General features: G+C 38.6%; 1 protein-coding gene across 3 annotated transcripts in view; it reads right to left on the bottom strand.

Moving 5' to 3' along the window:
- HERC1 (HECT and RLD domain containing E3 ubiquitin protein ligase family member 1) overlaps positions 1-19,127 on the bottom strand; it is a 159,529-nt gene that overhangs the window by 21,678 nt on the left and 118,724 nt on the right. For all 3 annotated transcript variants that reach the window (XM_021712609.1, XM_021712610.1, XM_008058555.1), the window contains exons 48-64: positions 18,804-19,074; positions 18,456-18,669; positions 17,187-17,392; positions 16,452-16,579; positions 15,311-15,438; positions 13,681-13,881; positions 12,681-12,811; positions 9,600-9,799; positions 9,122-9,227; positions 7,268-7,414; positions 6,835-6,936; positions 5,697-5,870; positions 4,239-4,532; positions 2,485-2,550; positions 2,187-2,312; positions 1,430-1,568; positions 240-421 (exon numbers count right to left, since the gene is read on the bottom strand). In XM_021712609.1, coding sequence (XP_021568284.1) covers positions 240-421; positions 1,430-1,568; positions 2,187-2,312; positions 2,485-2,550; positions 4,239-4,532; positions 5,697-5,870; positions 6,835-6,936; positions 7,268-7,414; positions 9,122-9,227; positions 9,600-9,799; positions 12,681-12,811; positions 13,681-13,881; positions 15,311-15,438; positions 16,452-16,579; positions 17,187-17,392; positions 18,456-18,669; positions 18,804-19,074 — 2,815 coding nt within the window. The remainder of the gene's footprint in view (positions 1-239; positions 422-1,429; positions 1,569-2,186; positions 2,313-2,484; positions 2,551-4,238; positions 4,533-5,696; positions 5,871-6,834; positions 6,937-7,267; positions 7,415-9,121; positions 9,228-9,599; positions 9,800-12,680; positions 12,812-13,680; positions 13,882-15,310; positions 15,439-16,451; positions 16,580-17,186; positions 17,393-18,455; positions 18,670-18,803; positions 19,075-19,127) is intronic.

Here is a 19,127-nt window from a genome sequence, read left to right as displayed (position 1 = left end):
TGTAGCACCCTAGCCTGGGCCAACAAGCTAGTTCAGGAAACAGAGGGCCATTTTAACACCAAAGTCCATTCAAACTCCTGACAATCTCAAGAATGAATCTGAACACCCAAAACCAGTGGATCTCTTATAGTGATTGTGGAATATATATTTACTATCTTTCCTGTTACCTAAATTGAAGAGTCCTACTCAACAACTAGTACGTTTATTCTCAAAGGCAACTTATCCACGTCCTGCCTGACCTGCACCACTTCTTCTCCTTGCAAGGCCTCAATCTGCCTCGGTCGCCGCTGCCTGTCGCTGTTCCCATGGCCAAGTTTACCATAGTCACCGTCTCCCCAGCTAAAGACCTCACCACTTTCAGTCAGGGCCATTGAGTGCCCATCAGAACCACAGGAAGTCACCAGCTGGGTCACCACAAAGCCTGGAACAAAGCAAAAATCCAACAGGAGTCACTGGATGTTAAAGCTCTCCTCTGTACTTGCAGTTGCTACCAAATACCCTCAGAACTGAAAGAAACCAATGGTACTATGGAAATAATAATTTCTTTAGTTTTAAATCATATTTGCAGCCATAACCTAGTAAAACTTGGAGCAGTCCCCTAAAATAATGATGATGATTAGGAAAAGGAGGAAGATGAACACCACAGTTTTAGTCATCGATGACTATGTTCTAGCTACTTCGATATACTTTATGTGGATTATCTCATTTTCTGTTTTCACACAGGATCCATAAGGCAGATTCTAACACTCCATTTTAACAATTGGGAAAACTGAATTACAAACGGATCTAATAGCACGTGCAACACTCCAGAGCCAAGAAGCTTACAGGAGCCAGTCACCATCCCCTACCCCCGCACTGTGTTCTTCACATCTAGATCTCAAGGAAAAGAACTCAGAGTTTCTCAGAAATGTATCCAGAACTCATGGTTAATTGTATGCTTTTACTTAAAAAAATCCTCTGTGCTCTTCACAGACTTCAGTCACCAAGAGTGCAGTTAAGGAGCAAGACAGGGCTCCTGCAGTAACTTCTCCAGAGATTTTGTTTCTCCAAGTCACACAGAACTCTTGACAGAAATGACCTTTAAAGAGCACTCTTGCACATTTCCATATAAACTGATTCTTAATTTTAATGGAACACATGCATGACTGCTACTGCTGTTAACACATACCTAATTACAATTTTGTAAATTTTAAGATTGTATGTTCATAATCTTCATTGGTCTCCAAAACAGTTATTTATATATCATTAAATTCTAGCATTGTTACGATAACTTGTAAAATAATGTGGCTTAAAATATGGGACTGAAGACTGTTTACACACTTAAAAGAGGATTTAAATATTAGTGAAAACCCAGTATGATTTCATCTAGCAAAGGTTCGTACAACCAAATCTATATTACGTTGTAGGTTCTGCTTAAGCACAATTTTACCTTGTAAGGCCGATATAACTGTCAGCACATGAAGGTCATCTGAATTTCCTTGTCCTAATCTGCCATAACTTCCTTCTCCACAAGCCAACACTGTGCCATTGGCCTGGATGACAAAGGTACAATTCTGACCACATATGACCTAGTATAAAAACATACAATTAAATATATTAGTATATAGTTTTAACATGCAAACATTTGCAAGGATTCCATGTACACTTAGAATGCCTTTATTCATTATTTTCTCTTTTTACTAAAGGGAAAGGGTTAATATAACTATGGGTCCCTTAAGCCCCTGATTATAGTAAAACTGCTTTTATTTAACTAAGAGATGTATGAGACTCATCTGACATTTAAAATAGTTTAGAACAACAAAAAGATAAAAGACAGGAAAAAGTGATGAGAAAATATTAAAGACTGGACTAGAAAGAAGCAGAAACTGGATGGGACACACACAAGAAAAAGTCATGGATTCCAGGAATAGCTGAGGTAGAGAAGAACAAATGAGAAAGTAGTGGCCTCAAGAAGGGTCTGAAATATGATTATTAGAAGCAGGCAGTGGTGTCAACGAAATGTGGCTAAAGATCCTAGGAGGTTATGGCCCCAAAGAAAGACTCACTAATTAGGAGTAGCTACACTTCTGTAAATTGTCCTGGGCAGGCCTAATGTATTATATTGCTCATTTGTTACAGAAATAAAATGAGCAAGCTTTATACCACAATAAGTTACTGGCAGCAAAGTAACTGGAATTGTTAATTACCTGCTGGGCCTGTGAGAAGGAGGGAGCTGCTGCAGGTACCATTACATTTCTTCCAGCTTCTGCCAGCTGTCCATGCCTGCCAGCACCCCACAAGTAGACGTCACATTTACCTCCCAAATGCCAGTCCTAGAAAACCGCAATCATTTCAAAACTAGATTAATCCCTTCATTTACACAAGCATGTATTCAATACCAAGTATGTGTCAGCCTCCGTGGGAGATATGGGCACAAACACACAAGCATTCAGAATCAAAACATTTACTGAGAACTATCACATAGTTATCTTCATCTTTACTTACCTCAGGTCTGGAAGTTGCCCAAGACATAATTTGTTCATCCATGCCGTTAATCCATTTACTGTTATCCTGCAAGACAGGGAGCACATCAGGACCAATCCTGTTTAGTCAAGATTCATCTTTGCTTAACAACAAAGTCTTCTTCTAACAACTATGTCTTCTTTCCAAAAAAGAACATGGTCATATTATGAGAAATTAAGAGCAGTTTTATAATTATATCAAACTTGACTTTATACATTGTCAACATTTCCCTTTATCATAAACACTTTCCCTATCACTATCATTACAGCATTGGTGATTCAAAGTTAACCATTTACATTTTCTGGCCGGGCTTGGTGGCTCACACCTGTAATCCTACCACTTTGGGAGGCCAAGGTGAGAGGATCGCTTAAGCCCAAGAGTTCAAGAACAGCCTAGGCATCATAGTGAAGCCTCGTCCCAACACAACAACAGCAACAAAATAGCAGGCGTTGGTGCACACCTGTAGTCCCAACCACTCGGGAAGCTGATGCAAAAGGATCACCTGAGCCCGGGAGTAGAAGCTTCAGTGAGCCCATGATCGTACCACTGCACTCCAGTCTGGGCAACAGAGTGAGACTCCAACTCAAATAACAAAACAAAACAAAACCTCCCCCAAAGCTAGCCATTTACATTTTCTGAACACCCACAAGATCACATGCTGAAGTCACTGCCCCTTTGAACTCCTATGCAACTGTGGGCAAATTACTTCATCTTTCTGGGCTTTAGTTTTCTCATCTACAAAATGACAGAGTTGGACCAAACAGGCTTAGAAGGACACTTCCTGATTAAAACATGTGATACAGTCATACTCTGAATAACAGCATTTCAATGATGAAACATGTATGATGATGGTCCCATAAGAATATAATATTGTGTTTTCACTGTATCTTTCCTATGTCTAGATATGTTTTGATACACAAGTATTTACCATTGTGTTACAGGTGCCTACTATATTTACTGTCTTAACATACCCTACATGTTTGTAGCCTAGTTACATCATAGGCTATTATCATTTAGGCTTGTATAAGTGTTGTCATGCTAAGATGTTGGCACAACATCGAAACTGTCTAAAGATACATTTCTCAGAACATATCTCTGTCATTAAGGGATACACAACTCTAGATAGTTCTCCTCAATCCATATTTGCTGTTTGTTTTATATTGTATTTATATTTATATATTCAAATGTTTGTACACATGTATCTTAAGAAAACAAAGGGAATGTCAGACCAAGTGCTGGCCTGTACTAACTACACAGGCATGCCATCTACATCACAGTTTCTACAGCCAGACACTCTCAAGCACAATCAGAAAGAAATTACAATTGGAATGCTCTTCCATATTCTTATTTAATGCCAATTAAAGACACTCTTGAAGTGCCAAATAAATTAGAATCTGTATGTGGCATAAGTCTCACAAAATGACCAGGAAAAGATGCTAAAATATATACAAGTAAGGCACTAACAAGGTGACCACAAACAAAAGAAACGGGAAAATACGGGACAATGTCATTGAGAACTGGCAGGTTTACAAGTGCTCCAGTTCTCACATTATCAATTCCCGTCACTACAGAGGTCTGTCGTCAGATTGAAAGTGATTACCTGAAAAAAAAATATTTCACTTTCTCTAAGGGTATCCCTTCTAGTCATTCAAGCCAGCAAATACTTGTTAAGGCCTGCTACCTGCCCCCATAATACAATCTCACCAGCAAATAGGAGCAGCTCATATTATATTTACCATTAGGATGACAAGTTCATCCTCTGGAACAGGCTCTAGATCTGGAACAGTAAAAGACTCTGGAAACTGTGCTCCATTGGTCAGGGCTTCAGCAGCTTTTATGGTGGTGGAAAAACATTCTAACCAGGCCCACTCATTTGGATTCCAGGATGCAGGGTCAGGGAGACAGTTCTGGTGGTGTGGTGGCACTGGAGGGTTACACAACAGCTGATCCAGGTGCAGACCCACAGCAAGGGAAGCCAGGCACTGCATATAGGGGCTGTGAACAAGTTGGTCGCCACAAACCACATGCGGCTAAGAGAAAACACAAGCATGTTTGTGTCAAATATTCTAAATTAACCTACTGCATTCTGAAAGCTTGTAATTGTATTTTATAAGTGTATTGCTTTTTAAGCTTTTTACTTTGAAATAATTTTAGATTTACAAAGAATTGCAAAGATAGTATAGAGAATTCCTCTATACCCATCACCCACATGTTAATATTTCTCTAATATTAACATCTTATGCAACCCTTTCACATTTATCAAAACTAGGAAACTAACACTGGTATAACTGCTAACTAAACCACAGAACCTTATTTGGTTTTCTCCAGTTTTCCAACTAAGACTTCTTTTCTACTCTAGGGTTCAATTCAAGATTGCATTTAGTCTATTTTCATTATAGTTTTTCTTGATTGAAAAGAAAAAAACTGCTAAGCCACAGGGAGTTGCTCCCTCTCAGTTTTCCTCCTTTACCAAGAGAACCCTGGTAGCTATGAAAGGAAAATCCTTCCTTCTTCCATGGCATTACCTAGTCGTGGTAAAGCAACTGTGTGTGAACCTGAAAGATTCAGAAAGGAAAACTTGGGCAAACACATCAGTGAAATTAACTGAGTGTGGTTAACTGTTGATTGTATTAATGTAGCATGGCAAAAAAGGAAGAAAAAACCACTAAAGCACTCTGCCTAGGGAGCAGCACACTGTGACTGCTGGGGGTTAGAAGACAGGCCACTTTAGCATCACGGCCCGGGTAAGACCAAATTCTACAACTCCTCATTTTCAATCTTTAAGGACCTGCTCAGTTCAATGTGGCTCTTCCACTAAACTTTCCACCTGTTGAGTGGAGAGGACATTCACTCTGATGTCCAAACATTCATCCCCACGCAAAGTCATATAAAAGTAGATGTGTATGTCAGAAAAGGGAAGGCAATTCTCTGAAGCAAGGTATGTTAAGAAGTTTTGGAGTGAATAAACATTCTGAAAAGCAATGAAACAAATTTTCTTTTTTCTTACTCTGGTGAAAATAAAGAATAGGCTTAGGAGAAATCTGTTTTAGGCATGACTCATCTTCATTTGATTCTGCCCAAATGGCCCCACTTATTTTCCTCAGACCTCATGCTCTAAAGATAAGTTCAAAGCTGCAATCAAATTCCAAGTGCCAGGCATCTGTGGAGTTCTAGGAGGGAGTGTAATGAAGTACCTTTTCATAGGCATACTGCTCCTGAAGCATCATGGGCAGTCGCTCCAGAAACGCTCTCATGCATGGAGCCATGTTCAATCCCAGAACACCCTGTTGCTTCAGTGCTGTCCTACAGGTTGCTAAAACGTGATTGGCAGCGGCCCACTCTGCTGTACAATTCACGACCAAAACATCCTGGTTGAAAATAAAACATGGTACATAATAAATTTGTTTAAATACAAGATAATGCTATCACCCTTCAATCAAAGAAATTCTTTCCACTAACTGCATTAAACACTTTTGCTTCTTGGACATTTTATATCTGAAGGGATACTTTAAATGCCAATGGAACTTCAAAATATTCTAAATTTTGTCTAAGTAAAAATGAATAAGAAATAATCATAAACTTTGTGAACTGCTTTGGATGAGCTGGCTATTTTTAAGGAAACAATGTCAATTATTAGCTATTTCTTAGGACTTGCAGGACAAAGTATCTAGTATATTTCAAAAGTCTGACACAGCTACAGGGATGCGAGAGGGACATGGCTGTAACAGAGGCAGCACGGCTTTCACTCTGGCTCTACGGTTTATTCCACACAGGCCATTACTGCCTAATAAGGCTATATTTTACTTCCAGTAGGACCATTCACCCATGTTTACAGCTTATTTTAACATCATTTAACCATATAAAATGTAAATAAAATCAGCACATTGGTTCTAACCATTAAGGGTAAGAAAAATAATACTGTAGGGATAATGTCACATCATAGAAACACTTCACAGCAGGGCAATAGTATTTTTACTGGAATATTACACTGAAAGCCAGGATATATTTTAAACACTTAGGTTAAATGTCTTTGCAATGGTTCTTTTTAGGGAAAATTTTTTTGAGATAGTTTAGTGCTATGTCAAAAAACATGGCAGAAAGTAAAAATCTACTTTATACCTCCCAAGGAAATGATATTGCTAAATAATTAAGAACTTTCACCAAGATATGAGGTACTGTGGAAAAAGTACTAGGCAACCTTGGTTCTCATTGTCCTTCTGCCACTAAATAGTTGCACTGTCTTAGACAAGCAATAATCCCTGTCAATAGCAGGCTTCTCCTCCACAGAGTGAGGTACTTAGACTACATAATTCGATATAACTACAATATTACCTTTGATCTATTTGAGCAAGCAGCTACCCCAACATCCGGAATCCATACTGTGGTCTGAATAGCTCCAGAGCCTATCACAACAGTTTGCAAGACAGAGCCATCCTAAAATGAGATATATTTAACATACTCACTATTTAACCTTAGGCATCATTGACATTCACATTCACAAAAACATATTCTAAAAATCTACACTTTAGCTAAATTTAGTATTGTCCAATTCTGTACCTATTACCTAATTTTCTAGAGCCCAGGGGATATTAAAAAAATTTATCATCAGAAAGAAAAATTAAAAGGCAGAGGATTCTGAAGGGAGTTTCTTCAGTATTCAAGACATTATTACACTCATGTTTCTAAGATTGGTTAATTTTTATTATATGTATTTAAGTTAATGTAAAAATACTCCTTAATATAAAAATAAAATCTATGCTCTTACCCTTAAAGACCAAATGTTCATGAGGCCACCTAGTCCACCAGACACCAGGGCTAACCCATCAGAACTAAAGGCAACAGTCCGAACAGGAGTGATGTGTCCCCGCAGCTGATAAACACACTTGGCTCCTGCTGGCTTCCTAGATCCATCCTGCAATTCATCATTTTAAATATAATTAAAATAAAAACAATTTATAGGTTCAAGATTTATAATTCACTCTTGGACATTTAATATTTCAGTACGAAACTGGTGGCAGGGTGTCAAGATGCCCTCTCTCATAAAGGTCAGCATAACTGAGTGAATAAATAAAGGTCAGTCTGGTTCTCCTTTGTGGAAGTTGAGTTTCAAATTTTTTGACACATTTCTAAACTAGTTTCCTACTCTTCAAATGAGCAGAAATAACTACATCTCAAAGTTCCCTCAGAGACAGGTAAATTCTGACTTCTTTTTAACCAGTGTTTTAATTTTTAAGTTTTAGCTTTATATAATTTTTATTTTTTATTTTTTTGAGTCGGAGTCTCACTCTGTTACCTAGGCTTGGGTCACCACAGTGGCCAATTAAATCAATCACGTCTGTGACCTGCTGGGGTCAGGCAATACTTTTGCCTCAGTCTTCCAAGTAGCTGGAACTACAGGTATGCACCACCATGCCTTAGCTCATTTTTCTTGATTTATTGTAGAGACGAGGTCTTGCCAAGTTGTCCAGGCTGGTCTTGAACCCGTGGGCTCAGGAAATTATCTTACTTCAGCCTCCCAAAGTGCTGGGATTATAGGCACATGGCAATTTTTAATTTTTATGCCTAACATTTATGAATTGCCCATGCTGACTCCAAATAAAACAGGCTCCTCTTCTGGGTAGCCGGTGGCTCTGTCAGTGACACACTTGCTCTGCAGGCTTTAAGTGAGAGAGGCAAGGCACAAAGAGCAAAGCTGACTTATCTTCAGTGCTCCTGCCTCCATGTAGTCCATGATACTCTACTAGCGAGCTGGTTGCTCCCTCCCTCCTGCTGTTAAGCTCCATCTTCCTTCTAGTTATGACAACATAACACCAGATGTACTCACTACCCAAAGACGATGTAAAGTGTATTTCTCCCAAGGATATCATGAACAAAAGAGGTGGCAAACTGGTAGTTAACAGATGTGATTTAACTGGCCACTTGGTGCTTTAAAATTTTTTAGGGCCTGTGCCAATGTTTAATATTGGAAGATTTTTACTTAAAACACCGGATTTTTGGTTTTTATAAAAAAAAAAAAAGAAAGCAAGTTGGTAATAATAGCCTTTTAATTCCGGAAGTTGACAATCAGCTCTGTGGTAGCTGTTGGCCTTCATAGAAAACATGTGTGCTTCTTGGGTTTTTTGTTTTTGCTTTTTACCCTCCCATACCTTCCAACTCTCAGCTTCATGAATTTATGTTACTTGCCTAGATAGAAATTCAGATACTTACAGAGCTAACTTCTTATTTTATTTTATCTTTGGAGTCAGGGTCTCGCTGTTGCCTAGGATAGGTGCAGTGGCATGATTATAGCCCTCCGCAGCCTCGACCTCCTCAACACAGGCAAGCCTTCTGCCTCAGCCTCCTGAGTAGCTAGGACTACATATGGGTGCCACCATGCCTGGCTAATTTTTTGATTTGGTCTTGAACTCTTGGGCTCCAGCAATCTACTTGCTCAGCAATTAAGGTGTCTCTCTCTGACTTACACAAAATTAAGCTAATTCAGACAATATTTACATTTCCCTAATGGATCTTGCCCTTTAGGACATGGCAATGATTATTTTAGTAACCAAGGAAGAATTACTCTGATGGCATATACTACCTATGGTTTCAGATCAGGTCTTCAAAAACACCAGAACATTACCTGGCGGTTTGATTCGCGATCCCACCATCCTTCACAACTAGTCACACTGGTCTGTGTGGTATCTTGTGGAATGCGCCAAACACACACTAAGCCACTCTGACAGCCACTTTAAAAACATTGATCACATAAAACCAAAATATGTCAATATGAATAAGCAAGCAAAAACATTTCCAAATGGCAATCAAGACCCAACAGAACTACTATAGAATTATTTTTAAAATTTATTTGCGGTACATATGCTATAATCTTTTATAAGAAATACAACTGGGACCAACATTCTAACATCATACCCAGATAAGATTGCATACCAAGTTTCAGACTGGCCAACTACTGCTGTTCATTCCTCTGAAATAATCTTATGATGTGTAACAGTAATAGCAATAAACTGTTTAAGACTACTGAGAAGCAGCATTTAATACAAATAACAGCCTATATCAATATAAAAATTAAGACACAGAGACGCAAATTGACAACATACGTAGCCATCAGTAACTGCAACTTGGATCCTTTCCCTGGAAGGCTGCACCAAGCGATGCCATTTACAACAGACGGATGGCAGAGTGAATGCAGACAGTGCCAGCATCCTGAAACAGGTCCCCAGAGTTTCACATTTTCTTCTTTGGCACATGTCATAAGAACGTGACCTGTTGGGTCCCACTTCATACTAACAAGAGTATCCTTAAAATGGCAGGAGGAGAAAAAAAAATCAAAGTAATGCTTCCTTCACAAAACAATACTTAAAATTCACTAGTTTATGACTATGTTTCTATAACTCAATTATTTTGAAATCAATATTTTATGCAAATCACAGATACTGCCATACCATTTCCAACTTACCCTTCAAAAAAATTTTTTTTGAGTTGAGGTCTCACTGTTGACCAGGCTGAAGTACAGTGGTATGACCATGGCTCACTGCAGCAGAGAATTCCTGGGCTCAAGCAATCCTCCCAGCTCAGCCACCTGAGTAGCTAGGACCACAGGAGTGTACTATCACACCTAGCTAATATTTTTTGTTTTGTTTTGTTTTTGTAGAGACAGGGTCTTGCTATGTTATCTAGGCTGATCTTGAACTCTTGGCCCCAAAGGATCCTCCTGCCTTGGCCTCCCAAAATGCTAGGATTATAACCGGGAGCCACTGCGTCTGGCCTACAACTCATCCTTTAATATAGTCTGCATTACACATATTTACTACAGTCAAAATTCAATAAATGTCAATCGAATGAATTATACAATTCTGGTTCAAAAAAGATATATTATCTCTCATTGGCATTTGCATTTAAGAGTTATTTTTACTGACTAGTAATCATTACAATATGAAAGAGAAGAAACTTAAAAGGAAAAAAAAGCACCTCTCACACTCAAATATCAAACACTTATGAGAATCTGTGACATTTTATGTTTATGTGGTTGTAATCATTATGCTACTCTGATTTTTATTTGTCAATTAGGATCTCACTCTGTTGCCTAGGCTGGAGCGCAGTGGCACAATCATGGCTCACCACAGCTTCGACCTTCTAGGCTCAGGAGATCCTCCCACCTAGACCTCCTGAGTAGCTGGGACTACAAGCATACACCACACTATGCCCACTAACTTAGTTATTTATGTTGCCCAGGCTAATCTCAAACTCTTGGGCTCAAGCAATTTTCCCTTCTCCACCTCTCAAAGTGCTGGGATTAAAGGTGTGAGCACTGCACCCTGCTTCATTCTTATTATTTTTTAACCCTCTTTCACACTTTCCAACTCCTAGTTTTATGCATTTATGATACATGACTAAATGGATCTGTAAACATCTAAATTGGAAACCTCTGCTTAAGGTAAAGGAATCATTCTTTATGGATAAATTTCTAACAATAGTGGGAGGCACTATGATTGGGGTGTTCCCAGGGTGCCCAGATTTGACTGTTTTGTTTTTACTTCTTTTGTGGTTTGACTTTTTCTTATGTTTATTTTTTACATAGACTTACAAGTATATACATGGTTCAAAAACTTTGTACAACAATAAAATATTAAGTTATAAGTATCTGATGTAAAGAAATTTTTAAAAGAAACTATTATAAAGAAATACTACAGTTAAAAAAAAGAAAAAGAAAGGAAAAATAACCATCTAGTAAATAGTCTTTCCAGAAAACACAAATGGCCAACAGGCATATGAAATAATGTTCAACATCACTAATCATTACAGAAATGCAAATTAAAACCACGATGAGATATCATCTTATCCCAATCAGAATGGCTATTATTAAAAAGACAAAAAATAACAGATGTTGGTGAGAAGGCAGATAAAAGGGAACTCTTATACGCAGTTAGTGAGAATGTAAATTATTACAGAACTATGGAAAACAGTATGGAAATTTCTCAAAGAACTAAAAATAGAACTATCATTTGATAAAGCAATCCCATTACTGGTTATTTACCCAGAGGAAATGAAGTTATATAAAAAAGACACCTGCACTCATATGTTTATCACAGCACTATTCACAATAGCAAAGATATCAACTAATCAACCCAAGTATTTGTCAATGGATTAATTAATAAAGAAAATGTGGCATATATGCACAATGCAATGCTATTCAGTCATAAAAAAATAATGAAATTGTTTCTTTTACAGTAACATAAATGGAACTAGAATTTTTTTTTTCTTTGAGTCAAGGGTTCACTCTGTCACCTAGGCTGGAGTGCAGTGACATGATTATGATGATCACAGCTCACAGAAACCTCAACCTCCTAGGCTCAGGCAATCCTTCCACCTCAGCATCCCAAGTAGCTAGGATTACAGGTATACACCACCATGCCTAGCTAGTTTTTTATTTATTTTTATTTTAAAGAAGTCTCGCAACTTGGCGAGACTTCATCTCTACAAAAAATCAAAAAACTAACCGGGCGTGGAAGCGCGCGCCTGTAGTCCAGCTACTTGGCAGGCTGAGGCGGCAGGATCGCAGGAGCCCAGCAGGTTGAGGCTGCGGTGGCCGGGAGCGGCCACTGCACTCTACTATGGGCAACAGAGTGAGACTCCAACTCAAAAAAAAAAAAAAAGATGTGAGGTACAATTCAGGGTTAGGTATCCAAACATTGCATATGCAGGTACCCTAGTTGATGAGGTGTGCTTCTCCCTCTCCTAGCTAGTTTTCTTAAATTGTTTTTTGTAGAGATGAAATTTTGCTATGTTGCCCAGGCTGGTCTCAAACTCTTGGGCTCAAGTAATCTGTCCACCTGGGCCTCCCAAAGTGCTGGGATTACAGGCTTGAGTCAACGCGCCTAGCCTGGCAATCATTATCTTAAGTGAAACAAATCAGACACAGAAAGACAAATATCACATGTTCTCACTTATAAGTGGAAGCTAAATTATGTGTCCACATGTGTAGAGTGTGGAATGACACACAAGGGAGACTCAGAAAGATGAGGGATTGGAAGGAGCAATTTTTAATAGGTACAATGTATGAGGTACGTTATTTGGATGATGGATATCCTAAAAGCCCTGACTTGACCGCTATGCAATCAATGCATGCAACAAAACTAAACTTGTTCCCCATAGATTTATACCAAAAAAGATGCTTTTACCTTATGTGCATCAATTAGAACAATGCCTCCTTTCTCAAGTGGTTCCTTTGTTCCCAATAACAATTTTCCATCAAAATATCCCACTGCAAATGGTCTGTCTTCACTGAACCATGCAATGCAAGTAACAGATACTAAGATAATTTAAAAGAAAAAAGAATTAAAAGAGAGATTTGTCATTGCCTGACTGAAAAGACAGAGAATTCGAAACATACATACAAGAGGGGACCCCCCCAAAATCCAGAATTGCCTTTTTTGAAGGGTGGGTCCCCTGCAATACAGGCTTCCCCCACTAGGTGAGTGTTCTAGGAGCCCACCGGCATCAGTGTATCAGTTAGCATTGTTGTGAGAGACTGCGTTTTGCTTCAGTGAATTTTGTTTTGGAGATCCTTTCAACTCATTTGCCCATTTCATGATGGGTAATTTATGAGCACATCGGCTCACACTGTGCAGCAGTTTTTGACCAAAAATGGCATGACCCCCAACCTCTTCTGTAAATCGAGTACCAAATAAGCAGGCACTATGACCTCTGAATTACCCCACTTCCCCCAAACAACCAATAAAAACGATCTAGTAAGATGCACACTTATTCAAAGGTACATAGTAAGAAAACAAATGAAAGTAGATCTTCTATCTCCCTTCCCCCATGTCCTTATTTTTAAAAATTCCATCTTTACCAATGATTATTATCTTTTTTTCTCTTGGACAGACTTAACTTTCAAGGAGACTTGGAGTCTGCTATAAATGTTAAGTCACACAAAGGATGAAGACTAATATGTTATAATACTGTTAAATCTCACTATGGCAGAGACAAGGGTGGTGGGCAGGGTTATTGAAAGAAAAATCTTTTTCAAATCAGTAACTAATTAAAACGAAACACCAACAGAAAATTTAGAAAACAAAGCCCAAAAGTAATATTCACTGAGCATTTTAAAAAGCAAGTGCCAAAAGGCTAAGTCGGGGGTAGGGACTTTCTCAGCAAGACACAAGTGTAGTCACTTACCATCCTTTCGATAGCAATGTTCCAGTTCTCGACGGTGCATGGTGGACACATCAACAACTTCAATCAGTCCTAAAGATCCATCCATTCGTCCCACCAACAATAATTCTGGAGACTCTCCTGACCAGGCTGTAGCTGGACTCTCTTCTGGCCAAGCCAGGGCAGATACCCAATGAGGCTGAATATCTACTAATCCCTTTCCTCCTAAAGAGGAAATAAATGTTAGCTAGTTGTTACTTAATTCTTAAAAAAAAAAAAAAAAAAAGCCAGGCTCGGTGGCTCAGCCTGTAATCCGCGCCTTTGGGAGGCTGAGGTGAGTGGATTGCCTGAGCCTGCGGGTTAGAGATCCGCCTGGGCAGCGAGACCTCATCTCTACAATAAATCAAAAAATCAGTCAGGCGTGGTAATGCATGCCTGTAATTCCAGCTACTGGGAAGGCTGAGGCGGAAGGATCACCGGAGACCAGCAGGTCGAGGTTGTGGTGGCCGGGAGCAGCCACTGCACTCCAGTCTGAGCGACAGAGTGAGACTCCAACTCAAAAAAAAAAAAGATGTTACTTAATTCTAATATTAATATATACTCAGAACTGTCTCCAGTTTCATAATAGCTGCTAATGAGTAAAATTGCAAAGGCAGAATCCTTCATTTATATGCTACATGATTATAAAATCAATATGCTTTTTTGTAACTATTAAAGGGACAAAAATGGTAGCTTTAAAGAAGAGAGAGTAAAGGAAATCATTCAGTGTACAAATGTCAAACATCTAAATCATTTTCTAATTAATACTGAAAAGCAAATTAACATAAGAACTTTACCTATAGTTAAGGCTAGTTATCTCAAATATGTGAAACAGAACAGGTATTCCTCAAATATAAAAATTAGCAAAAATACTAATAAGCCCAAGATTAAAATGATTTTTTGCTTTCTAGAGAGACAATAAAAATTGACAAGAATGTGTGCCTATAAAACAAAATAGAAATACTTCAAGCAATTTAAATAGTCTATGTATTCTCATTAATCAGTATTTTTTATTATGGTTTTGTGGGGTACAGTTAAGGGTAGGTGTACAATGACGTTTCATTCAGGCACCCTGTAGATAAGAAGTGTTTTCCCATCCCCCGACAGATATTTGCTACTGTTAATCCCATCCCCCTCCCCCCCATAGTTTCCCAGTACCATACGTCATTTTCTCATAGTATTGCATTGGATGTTCAAGGTCCATTATATGAGTGAGAACATGTGATATTCGGATTTTTGTTTTTGTGAGAGGTCACTCAGTATTATAGACTCTAGTTCCATCCAGGTTGCAGCGAAATTCATGATTTTGTTCTTTTTTATGGCTGCGTAGTATTCCAATAGTCTATGTATTCTCATAGCTTAAAATACAGTAATATCTCCTTAATTCCTACTCTGAATATTTAGTGGTACATTAAAATAATTTTTAGTTTACAACTACTGGATTAGTTGAAACTTCTAGGAAAAAGATGTCTCGAAATGAGCACTTCCCTAATTTAATCCACATTATTTCATAATAGTTTCAAGGTGAAGAGAAGCCACTGTTTGGACTCAGAAGGTTAAAAGAAAGGCTTAAAAAGTACCTTCAACAGTTTACTAGTATTTATATGACTCTTACCATTAACTTGCCAAATGTTCACCATCTTTTCCAAAGCCCCAGCTAGATATTTGCCACTGATACTCCAGGAAACAGGTGAAAAACTTGGATCACTGGGCGACCCCAGGCTTTCCTCAGCCTCCCCTTCCCTAGAATACAACAGATATATATGGTATTCTAATCCTCATCAACCAAGAGTAAACTAAACCCCAAACCTTAAAATAAGGATTTCATATAGACTTGAGTATATAATAGCTGATTCTTATGTTTCAAAAGCCTGGCTAGCAATATTTAACAAGTACACATTCATTAGTGTTTATCATCATGTGAAAAATGTAGAATTATAAAAGAGTGATGGATTATTCCTCATTTAATGTAGTGTATAATTTGTCAACAAAGATATTCAGATTTTATATGAATGCACACATGGTTATTCAGAGCACATTGATTATTGTATGCCTCATCTCTAGGAAAATCTTCAGAAAAGAAATACCCTATAGGGGGCTATAAAAAAAAAAGCGACATGCTGGCTGGGTGTGGTGGCTCACACCTGTAATCCCAGCACTCTGGGAGGCTGAGGCAGGAGGATCACTTGAGCCCAGGAGTTCAAGATCAGCCTAGGCAATATAGCAAGACCTTATCTCTACAAAAATAAAAAAAACTAGCCAGGTTTGGTGGCAAGTACCTGCAGTCCCAGTTACTCAGGAGACTAAAGTGGAAGGATCATCTGAGTCCAAAAGATTGAGGTTGTGGTGAGCTGTGATGGTGCCACCACTGTACTCCAGCCTGGGCAACAGTGAGACTCTGACTCAAAAAAAAAAAAAGCTATACTCTGATAGAGAAGCGTAGAATTACCCTAATTCCTAAACAACCCTAAAGACTGATGGCAAATCAGTCCACTGTTTTATATACCCAACCATTTATTCATTAGTAGACCTTGACTTAATTCTGAGTAAATCTAGATACAGATGATTTAAAGTTCTATTTTCTGAATTACTATCCTGGAAAATTAAAAATATACATTGGAGATACAATAATATTAATATAAAAGAAGATATTCATTAAAATTTTAATGACAATTTGGTTACATTAACACAACTGAGATGAGGCACATTTATGATTCTTTTATTTTAAATCTTACACAAATGATGTTAGCACTCACAATCTGTTGAACACACAGGTCTGTTGCAGTGAATATTGCTTCTTGGTAACATTCCATACCCGGATGGTGCCATCATTGCCACTTGTAGCCAAAAGACCTTTTTTATTACACCAAACACATGTCATTACCTACAAAGGTAGAAATGGATAAATTTGGCGATATTTGATTTTATCATTTGAAATTTGAAAAAGTTCTATCAAATTGTTAAAAATCTACCAGGAAACTATAAAGGAAAAATAGCCATGCTATAATGCAATATGCATGGTCTCATTCTTTTCTAAATAGCTTATAAATTTACACCTATTTGAAGTGTAATGTTAAAATACTATGCCAAAATTTGAATTATCTGATACCTATTAGAATCTTGACTAAATATGTTTATTTATGTATTTGTTCTTATTTTTTGTGAAACAAGGTCACACTTTGTTGCCCAGGCTGGAGTGCAGTAGTGTGATCATAGCTCACTGCAGCCTCAACTTCCTAGGTTCAAGTGATCCTCCTACCTCAGCCTCCCAAGTAGCTGGGACTATAGGGGATGCCCCCATGCCTGTCTAATTTTAAATTTTTTTGTGTAGAGACAGGCTCTTGCTATGTTGCCCAAGCTGATCTCAAACTCCTGGCCTCAAGCAATCCTCTTGCTTCAGTATCCCAAACCTGAGATGGTGAGCCACCATTCCTGGCCACAGTTTCATCCTACATAAAGTGATTAACACATTTTATGCTCAAAATACATACTCTGTTCTGATGAGCCTCTAACTTGATAAAGGAGCATTTTCTGAGATCTCCTCCCATATCAGCAAGTGTTTGCAGAGTGGTTTGGTTGTCGCGGTCGTGTGCAGCAAGGGTACGCACGAGCTGTTGAGCTGCCCATTGCCTGTGTTGTGACGACAGCCTGGAGGAGAGGCAGCAGGCTGCCAGGGCATTGGCCAGCTCCAGAGGACCTACAGCAGAAGGGTCATAGGAAGGATGGGCATACCACTGGGCAATTAAACCTGCTTAAACAAAACAACAAAATGATGCCCAAGTGAACAAACAAAAATGGGTTAACCTATGTCTTTTACAAATAAGCACTTCTGCATGTAATTATTTCACTAGGATACACATACAATTTATAATGCATTTATTTCATAACAAATTCTATAATAAAACTGATTAACTGCAAATGGGCATTTTATTATCCATCAACAGTTTTTACTCTAACGACACAGCACACTGGGAATAAAACAAAAATAATATTAAGGACAAGGCAGAGGCAACATGTCCTTAAGAAAAACAGTTTGGCTTTTTTTGCCCAAAAGTGATCTTAACAACTAGTCAAGGAACTGGGCTGATGGATCCAAAAATCCCTTATTTCTTGGTCAAATAGTGATGAAGGGTAGATAGGAGTGATTAGTCCCTTCAAAGTATTATAATCTTAAAACAAAGAGGAAAATAGCACTGCCTTTATCTCATTTTTTTTTTTTTAGTTGGAGTCTCACTCTGCCACCTAGGCAGTGCAGTGGCATGCTCACAGCTATCACCAGTCTTCCACCTGCTGTGCTCAGGTGATCCTTCTGTCTCAGCCTCCCAAGTAGTTGGAACTATAGGAGCATTCCACCACGCCTAGCTAATTTTTTTTTTTTTTTAAAAGGTTAGGTCTTGCCAAGTTGTCCAGACTGGTCTCGAATCCCTGGGCTCAGGCAATCCTCATGCCTCTGCCTCTCAAAGTGCTGGGATTAGAGGCGTGAGCCACTACACCCAGCCACCTTTATCTAAATTTTATTAAAGAAACCTACCAGTATTATTATCTATAGTAACTCCAGTCATAATCTATAACAAAACTAATTTGATACATATTCTAATATTTCCACACACAGTGAAACAGTATCCATGTAATCTTTACATTCTAAACTTAAGAAGCTCCCATGTCATGTAATCGATCACATACAGTAATGCAAAAACATTTTTAAAAAACATAGACCAAGTTAATTACTAGACTATATATTTAAACAGTATGAAACTTACCTTTCTTTTCAACTTCTGACTTATCATAGTTAGGTCTCAGTTTGGCCCCTTTGTCTGCAAGTAATGCCACAAGGGCCTGAGTTACAACAAAGTTTGGGGAGGTCACAAGCTTATTCTCTTCAGCAATTCCTCGGAGAAAGCTAGGTAGAAACTTTCGCTGAATTGGATCATCAACTGTGGTTAGATTTACACCTGTTGCAGCAGAAATCAAGTTCTGAAGAGGAAATTGGAACAAACAAGTTTATTTTTTATATGCAATTTGGAGCAAAAACATTTCATCTCAAAAGGCTCTTTAAGAATCAGTTGGAAATAAAAAATGCAACAATAAAGGCACTGAAAGTAGCTTACCTGTGTACACAACTGCACTAGCAGTTTTGCAGCACTAGGCGTGTTTGATGCTAGACATCCCACTGCTGTGCTCAGATAGGCCAGGCAAGAGATGGGCTTGTTGGCCTTACTATGCCCACCGCGTGTGCGTTCTGAGGTGCTAGCCATGGCAGAGGGGCTGGTAGAGAGGCCAGCTCGCCCTGCAGCAGCCAAGCACATTAATCGCACCAGTGTTCGGATATCTGTTAGCCCCAGAGACTCAAGACCAGCAGCCAAGCTACAACTGGAACCACTGTCAGTAAAGGAAAAACACTTCAGATGGATAAAGAAAATAGGGACCATCTG

Source organism: Carlito syrichta, unplaced genomic scaffold (genome assembly GCF_000164805.1).
Source record: "Carlito syrichta isolate Samal-C Ts95f unplaced genomic scaffold, Tarsius_syrichta-2.0.1 Scaffold303399, whole genome shotgun sequence".
Lineage (NCBI taxonomy): Eukaryota > Metazoa > Chordata > Mammalia > Primates > Tarsiidae > Carlito > Carlito syrichta.
The sequence above is the reverse complement of the archived record's forward strand: the minus strand, read 5'-3'. Positions and strand labels throughout refer to the sequence as shown.